General features: G+C 42.8%; 1 protein-coding gene across 1 annotated transcript in view; it reads left to right on the top strand.

The window, feature by feature from the left end:
* Positions 1 to 9,055, top strand: part of PPIL6 (peptidylprolyl isomerase like 6) — a 39,710-nt gene extending 30,655 nt beyond the window's left edge. The window contains exons 8-9 of the mRNA XM_027775102.1: positions 1,295 to 1,430; positions 7,805 to 9,055. Coding sequence (XP_027630903.1) covers positions 1,295 to 1,430; positions 7,805 to 7,916 — 248 coding nt within the window. The 3' untranslated portion in view covers positions 7,917 to 9,055. The remainder of the gene's footprint in view (positions 1 to 1,294; positions 1,431 to 7,804) is intronic.

Below are 9,055 nucleotides of genomic sequence, written 5' to 3'. Positions count from 1 at the left end.
GAAAGAGGAAGAGAGAGACAGGCACCGCCAACAGGGTCTTCATGCCATGATCCACCCCCAGCTTCAGCCAGCCTCACAGGCACACACATGGTTGCCAGATGTGTACAGATGCTACAGGACACCACCTGGGGACCTTCCCATGGTCTGGTCAAGTTATCACTGTGCTGCCATCTGGCCTGAGAGGGAAGGTGTTTTTAATGATCACACTGGCAGTTTTAATGAAATACTGCTGTCAAAACAGTACAAGAAAGTTTGCTGACCGTTATTCTCTTTCTGTTCGCTCTGTCTCTATCATTTTTAATTACCAGAAAGCACATATACTTACCAGAGAGAGAGAGACAGAAACAGAGAGAGAGAGGGAGAGAGCATCCCCACTGGGGTGTATTCACACCCCAATTTCTTCTCCATTTCTACATCCTGTCAGGATTTGGGGCAGGCATGTACATGTGCCTGGTGTATTTTCCAAGCTGCTGCAGTTGGAACTCAAACAATGGCTGGTCATATGGGATCTAGGTCACTTAACCACTAGACCACTGAGCAGGGCGGCCTGACTTTTCTTCTTCTTCTTTTTTTTTTTTTTTTTTTTTTAAGAATAATTTTACTGGCACCAGAAGTTGACATAATGGCTATATTGTTGGACTCCCATATAGTCAACTGTGGTTCAAGTCCTGGACCCAGTGGCTTAAATGCACTGGGCGTGTGTACATGTGTGTGTGTGCGCGCGCCCAAGATCCTGAGAGGAAAACGAAAGAGAAGGGATTGCGACATGCCCATCCCCCTTGGGTCAGGGGGTGATTTCTCGCTTTCTGTCTCTCTGGGCAAAAAATTCTAAAAAAAAAAAAAGAATTATTTTATTTAACTTTATTTTAATTTGACCAGAGAAGGACAGAGCATGAAAGAGAGAGAGAAAGTGAGAAAGCAAGCCACCAGGTCTGGAACTTGAACCAGCTGGCCATGTGGGAGTCTAGCGCCCTTAGCCAACACACCACCTGCTAACCCCACTGACCTTTATTCTTAAGCAAAGTATATACTATACTTACTTTCACATTACACTTGCTTTTAGCTATAGTAAAGATAAACTAGAGCTAAATGTTCAAATAGTTTTAATACAATTTTACCACTTTTTGTTTTAATAGTCCATTTGAATGTTTGAAAGTAATATGAATCAAATAGATATTTATGATTTGGAATGTATCGATATGATTGACATTGTTATTAATTTTTTCTTATATGTTATCATCAATGGAGAGAACAGAACTATTTTAATGATGTACTGATTACTGTCTTTTCCTAGATGAAAACTTTTCAATTCTTCATAATAAAAGGGGAGTTCTTGGAATGGTCAACAAAGGCTATCACACCAATGGGTCACAATTCTATATCACACTACAAGCAACTCCCTACCTAGATAAAAAATATGTGGCTTTTGGGTATGTACATTGTAGATTTGTATATGTAATATTCACACACATAAAAATGTCATTCAAGAATGTTTGAAAAGCTCAGCTTGGGACCAGCTCCATGGCGCAGTGGTAATGCACACTCAAGAGAAGCCAGAACCTACATGGTGCCCACAGTTCAAATTCCCCCGCCTAGCCCACCTGCAATACTCTGTGTATACACACATGAATGCCCAGGATCCTATGGGCCGGAGGACTTAAGGAAGGGGGACCGCAATGTGACTGGGCCCTGTGGAGGGTCTCTCTCTCTCTCTCTCTTACTCACTCATGTGCATGCATACATTCTGTCATGAATCAAAAAACAGAGAGGAATATTTGGATAAGTAGCATACATAGTCTTTTGGTCATTAAAGATAAGGCTTAAAGGCAAAAGCAACGCAAATGTACACCAACATATTTAGAAGTAAGTACGTACGTAAGAAGCTAGCTGTTTATTAAAACACAGAATTCATTTAGGTACAACCATGATAATGTTCAGTCTGTTTCTCTGTTTATCCATACGTATATCCATCTATTCCTCCATCTGTCTATCTTTGGCTGCAAGTAGATTATTAATTCTTAATTACTATGAATCATGCCTCCATGCTAAAAATAGATATATGGGGAAGTGAGAAAACGAATCCACTTAAGTAATTGTTCATGAATATGATGAAGAGATGGATCAAAAACTATCCAAGTAATTTTCTTGAGCAATTTCACATATGGGAACATCTCAGATAATAGAAATAAGAGGGACCAGCAGTTAGCATAATGGCTATGTCGCTAGACTCCCACGTAGTCGACCACAGTTCACATCCTGGACCCGGTGGCTTAAAACTCACGCTGGGTGCATGTGCCTGCGTGCCCAAGATCCCGAGAGGAGAATGGAGGAGAAGGGATTGCGGCGTGGCCACCCCCCCCTGGGGATGCTTTCTGTCTCTCTGTCTCTCTCTGTCTCTCTGGTGAGCTCACATACCCTATAGCAAAACCTCTCCAAAAAAAAAAAAAAGGAATAAGAATAGTATTAGCAAGAGGCTTACAGTCCTATGAACCTAAAATAAGTGATGGATATGCTTTTCATCACCCCAGTGTTTCATACCTCTCTTTATGAGTGTCTACTTTGCTTCCCTGAAATGATGTAAAGGGTTAGAATTCTTCTGAATAACTATTAGATAATTCCAGTCATTCCAGAGGGATAGTTATTCAGCCCATGAAGAAATCTCATGCCAATGTTCATTTTTTCTTTTTCTCTTTTTTTAGTTGCCAGAGGGTGCAAGTACTCGCCAGAGAGAAAGACAGAGACAAGGAGAGAGAAAGCACCTCCTAATGGAGTGTGATCATGCCACAGTCCCTTCTCCATTTCTCTACCCTGTCAGAACATGGGCCATACATGTATACCTCCCCAGTGTGTTTTTCAGCCATCAGGACTGGGATTCGAACCATGCAGTCAGCTTGTGGGGTCTGGCTCCCTTAACCACTAGGCCATGGAGCCGGCCTGCCAATGTTCTTTTTACCCGTAGTAATTCCCACAGTGTAATACTTTCTGTGATATTTCTAGATTGGAAAAGTAGAAGGTTTATTCTCATCCAAAACATATTTTAAAGAGACAACTATATGTTAGTGGATGAATAACATAAAATACTGAGTTGGCTTCCATTTTCCCGGGTCCTAAATAAACTGTATTCTGGTTTTGGAAATATAGTTCTTAATTCATTTTAAATTCAAATTTACCCTTCCCTTTTCTTGGCTCATTTAAACCTCTTTGTCATCTCGCTGACAATCTCTCCACTCTCCACTCGCGCCTTGGTGATCCTTTGTATCTTGGCTCCAGGTACCTTCTCAAACACAAACATGACTACTTTAGAACTTTTAATGCCTCCCTCACCACTTCACCCCTAGATGCACAGAGCCTAGAGTCTAGAGCGACGCTCCATGTCCTTCACTCTCCGGTCACACATTTTGTGTTCAGCATTTACTTTAGTCTTCCTTACTCATCTAGCCATGAGTTGATTAGGCACCTGCAGTAAGCCTGTCCTGGTGCTCAGCTCTGTGGAAAGAGGGACGGAGCAGGATTTCTCAGATTCCTCAGGGATCTGACAGTAGATTAGGACAAACAGGCCAAAATACCAGCAACTGTCTGGCAGTGAGACGGGCTATGCAAGTTCTATAAAGAGAGATTGGGAATAGAAAAGACACAATAAGAAAACATTGACTCCCTCATAAAGGTGAATGCAGATCCTCACAGGATGGCAGTGAAGTGGAAGAGTGTGTGGGCTTGTTTTGATAATTCCTATTCTCCATGATTCTTCCTCTGGGAGATCTTTTATTTTGTTGTCATTACCACTCTGACCTCAGGGAGGCACTGTGACCCTTTTATTCTGATCCAGTTATGATCTCTCTTTATCCCTTTAATCTCTGAATCCCAGTTGAGGCTGGGCTAAAATCGTTAAACAGATCTTACAGAAAACTGAAGGAGACATGGAAAGGTAATAACACACTAAGCAACTAGATAATCTAATTAAACTAATGAACTATAACTCCTTCAGGAATCCGTTCCTTCCCATCTGTAGGACTGCTTCTTCCCTATCATCTCTTAGCAATTCCAGGTGTATCCGAGCTGGAAACCTAGCCATCGTTAGCAAAGTCCAAAGAGAAAAAGAAATTTCCTCTCCTATCTGAGATAGGCCCTCTTTCTAAGCTTTACTTTCTGGTAAATGAACCTGCCCTTTTCTCAAATAGATGACACTTGGAATGCCCTACCTGCAGGACTTCAGCAACCCACAGAGCATGGCCTTGCTCAGTGGTCTGATAGGGAAATAATATCAAAATATAAGCCTGTGGGAGCTCCATTCACAGGTACCCTGGGGAGAGGGACAGTGGTAAGAGAAATTAATTTTACTTTATGAAATCCTTAAGGTAATAGGGGAATATGGAAAGAGGAGCTGAGTAGTGAAAGTATGGTAGGAATTAGCCAGATAGCATAGCAGTTAAGCCCTGTGCATAAGGAGCTGGATCTCACACGGCTGAGCACAGTTCAAATCCCAGCCCTACTAGCTTGAAAAACATGCTGGGTGCATGTATGTGCATGCTTCAAATTCTGATGGAGAAATGGAGGAAAAAGGATTGTGGCGTGACCTACTGGGAGAGGGGTGCTTTCCCCACTCCACCCCCATTTTCTGGTGAGTGTACATGCCCTTTGGCAGCAAAACACCAAAACAGGCCATGGAGTGGCATGATGGTTAAGATGGCTAGATTCCACATGACCAACTACCATTCAAGTTCCAGACCAGGCAGCTTGAAAATCACTCCAGGCATGTGTGCATGCATGCCCAAAATCCCAAGAGGAGAATTGAGAGGGGATTGAGGCATGGCCATCCCCTGGGGGAGGAGGGGTGATTTCTCACTTTCTCTCTCACTGTCTCTGTCTTCTCTCTCCAGCAAGCGTACACCCTATGACAAAAACCTGGAAGAAAAAAAAAAAGACAAAACAAATCCTCTTCAAAAATGAAATTAGCTAGATAGGGGAAGCCAGAAACCATAATTAGTCAAATCAGTTTTCGGAAGAAGGAAGAGCCCTAATAGAGAAGCCTTAAGGAGTAAGAGAACATCTTATCCAGTCATCTGGTCTGGCTAAATCTTGGTGGTCCAGGAAGAATGAGGGGAGGTGGGTGGGAGGCTGGAGAAGAGGGAGAGCCAGGACCCACAAGTGCATGGGCCTTCCTCAAAGTGATAGGGGGCCATGGGAGAATTTCAAATTGTGAGCAATATGACCAGCTTCTCATTTTGAAAAAATCTTTTTCACAGACAAGAGGAATAAATCTGCAAAGGCTAAAATAGGAGGTAGAGAGACCAGTTGAGAACCTATGGTCATAATGGCCAGAGGTGAAATGCTAACCTCAGGCACAGGCAGAACAGATGAGCACCAGATAAATGGCAAAGCCAAGATGTTTTAGGAATTAAATTCATGGGACTTGGCGACTATATAGATGCTGAGGGTGAGGGCAGGGGAAGAGTCCAGATCAGCACTGTCCAGTAGAACTTTCTGTGCTGATGGAAATATCCTACAGCCTGTATTGCCAAGTACAATGAGTACTGGTCCCATAGAGCCACTGAGCACTGGGAATGCAGCTGGTGCAACTAAAGAACTACGTTTTAACTAAACTCGTGCTAGTGGCTACCCTACTGTGCAGTGCAGGTCTCAAGTAACTGCCAGAATTTGGGGACTGGTGGGTGATTGGTACCATACACCTGGACAGAAAATACAAGGAGGAGGATTTGAGAAAGAAAATCATGAGTTCAGGCTGGACAAATTATATTTCAGATGAGGATACCTATAGTACAGCCAGGAGGTAGACATTCAAGCTAGGTCAGGGCTGGAGATGTAAATTTAGAAGCTGTTTGTAGATTGGTAGTTGAGTTGCAGCCAGACCATAGTGCCATCCCTCCTAGAACAGTCTCTGGGCTTTGCTTATCTTGTTCCTTTCTGCCGCCCTTCAGTCCTATTCAAGGCTAGTTCAGAAACCTCCCTGATTGCTAAAAGTACTTGGCTTTAGGGCCTGCATATAGTGTGGTGGTTAAGGTACTAGACTCCCACATGGCCAACCACAATTTAAGTCCTGGAGGCTTACTTTCTCACTTTCCCCTTTCTCTCTCTCTCCCTGTCTCTCTCTCTGGTCAAATTCCAAAATAATAACAACAAATGTAATTAAATTTTTTTTTAAAGTATCTGACTTCTTCATCCTCTCTGGCACACTGTAAGGGTCTGGGTCTCACTCATTTTTTTAAAAAAATAATTATTTTATTTATTTGACCAGAGATGGACAGATGAAAGAGAAAGGGAAAGTGAAAAAGCAAGCTGCCAGATTTGGGACTTGAACCACAGTCGGCCATATGGGAGTCCAGCACCTTTAACCACCATGCCACCTGCCGACCCCAGGTCCCACTCATCTTATACCTGAACACCTGTCACAGTGGAGATGTCCACTTAAGTGCTTATTCAATACTTAGGAAACCCATTCGTACCCTCTTTGGACAGAGGTGAACCTGTCTATCTTCCACTCTTCTCAGAAAGTACCTTGTGTTGCCCTGTGTCGTGGTTTCTGATTGGGATAGTAAAAATAGAGGCCAGAGGCAAAGAGGTGGCCAGATGGGCACTGGCCATGGCCTGTAATGGCTCACATAAATTGCACTCTTCCCCTTGGTCACTGTCCCAGCCCAAGCATTGGCGGAGTGCACCAGTCCTATGTCTAGACCCGTCTCTCTGCCCTTTGCTGTCCTCTGTAAGTGAAGGAACCATCAAAGGTCTAGCTCTTCTCCTTAGGGAGTTTTAGCTCATGGCTGGTGTCTACAGAGATCCAAACTAGTGTGGCTCTGAGCTTTTGTTCGTGCACTCAGCGGATGTTGGTTAGGTACCTAGTTCTGAGCACTGAGCAAAACTAGAGCCCTATCCCCATGGGAGAATTAGAAATTAATCAAAGCAGCATACAAATGAATGCAAGATCTCAACCCTGGGAGCACCCCTAAAGGAGAATGAGAACTTGATGCAAGCAGGGAGGCGTTGGAGACTTCCTCCAGGAAAAGATGACTGAGCAGAGAAAGGAAGGTCAAGAGGTAACCCGGCTGGAAAGTGGCCAGGGCAAGAGCAAAAGGACAGTTATGGTGGGAAGGGAGCCTGGGCTTTTGAGGCAAACCAGTCTGCCTGGAACAGGCAGGAGGGAGGAGCCTGCAGGAAGACATCCCCAAGGGCAGACCATGCAGCCCTGGTAAGCATGGGAAAGATGTGGGTCTTTAGCATAAAGATAATAGGAAAGTATTGAAGTGCTTAAGTAGGGAGGTGACATCAGGTTGGCATTTATTTATTTAATATATTCAATCACTATACATTATCACTACAGCTTGTAAAGTGAATTTACCCAACATGAATACACTTCACACCAGTCCAGTTGAAAATACCATACATGTTATCATCAACAGATAACCATCCATTTGTGTCCCATAAATGTCTTGCCTCTCTATTTTTCTCCTTGATTTCCTTCCTCTCACTCTCCGGGTTGGTATTTCTAAAAGATCTCTCTGACTGTAGCATGGAGAAGTTACAAGGTGGTGAAGCAGACATAGAAAAGCCAGCTGAGGCCACCACAGTAGGCCAGGCAGGAGGGAGGGGCTAGCAGCCTAGATTATGGTGCTAGTTGTAGATGTAGCAAAGTGGACACATTTAGAACCATTTAATATATGTATGACTGATGTTAATTTAATCTGTAGGAAATAGCTTTATCTATAGCTGGGTAGGGCTCCATTTGGGAATGTAAGCTAAAATGTGAAAATTTAGGACTAAATTTTCTTTTTTCTTTTTTTGTCTTATATAGGCAACTGATTGAAGGAACGGAAGTTCTTAAACGACTAGAAGTAGTTCCAACACAGAATGAAAGACCAATACACATATGTAGAATTGTTGACAGTGGAGACCTTTATGGCTAATTTTCATATCAATATTTTCTGAGAATTTATTCCTTTGTATCTGATCAGATGTTTTTAGATTTAATTAAATTGTGCTTGATAAAATTTAATTTGAAATCTATGATAGACACTGTAGGTTGGCTCATCTATTACCCAGTCAATCTATCCCCATTTTATTTTCCTGCTTCTACCACGGACTGTAAAAGTAAAATACTCAATCTCTCAGCCTCGTCTGCAGCTGGGTGTGGCCAGGAGAAATAGCTCTGGCCAATGAGACAGAAGTACAGCCCTATAGAGCAGTGGTCCTGCCACTTCATCCAGTCTTCAATACAGAGAGGCTTGAGCCACAACTGTCATCCTGTGACCATGAAGGAAAGGCCGAGAGAATCGCAGCAATGTCAGCCCAGCCTCTTGAGCTGCAGAAACAATATCACCAACCACCTACCTCTGGATTTCTTACTACATGAGACAAATAGACCTCTGTGTTGTTTATGTTATTTGTAGCCCAAAACATTCTTAATTTAGTACAGTGTACTTGAAAGTCTTTGAATCCTGAAACATTTGTAATATTGGATCATCAAAAAAGTCATGATGCATTTTTGCATAGAAAAAATATGCCATGACTTTTCCCAATGACCAATAGAATTATGTTGTTTGCAACTACATCTCTAAATTACCAAATAGGCATGATGCGATAGAAAGAACAATTCCGTGTAACATCGCCTTGTTCATACACAGCATTTAGAAAGGGCATATGCGTTCTGGTTTTCTTATTGTTTTGTTTTGACATGAATATAACCCTCGTCTCTGAGCCATACCAATTGTATGAAAACCAAGGGCTTGGGGAACAGTCCCCATGGAGGCTGACTCATGTGATATCCCTGGAGATCCAGCTTGATCAGCTGTTCCTTAATCTCATTTCTCAAACTCATGTCACCTGGGGAGCTTTTTAAATTCAGGCAACTGGACTCTGGCCTGAGTCAGACTCTACACATGAGACTGGAGTTGTGTGTGTAGTTAGCTCTCTCCTGAGTAGTTCTTTGACACCAGGCACCGATCATCTGGGAATCACTGCAAGATACATATAACTGGTTTCAGCCTCAAGAAAGTCAGGAATATGCTTGATGCTGCTACTGGTGACTTCGCTCGGCTCCTACCAC

This window comes from Tupaia chinensis, unplaced genomic scaffold (genome assembly GCF_000334495.1).
Source record: "Tupaia chinensis unplaced genomic scaffold, TupChi_1.0 Scaffold000527_1, whole genome shotgun sequence".
NCBI lineage: Eukaryota > Metazoa > Chordata > Mammalia > Scandentia > Tupaiidae > Tupaia > Tupaia belangeri.
This window is presented reverse-complemented; position numbering and strand designations above follow the sequence as displayed.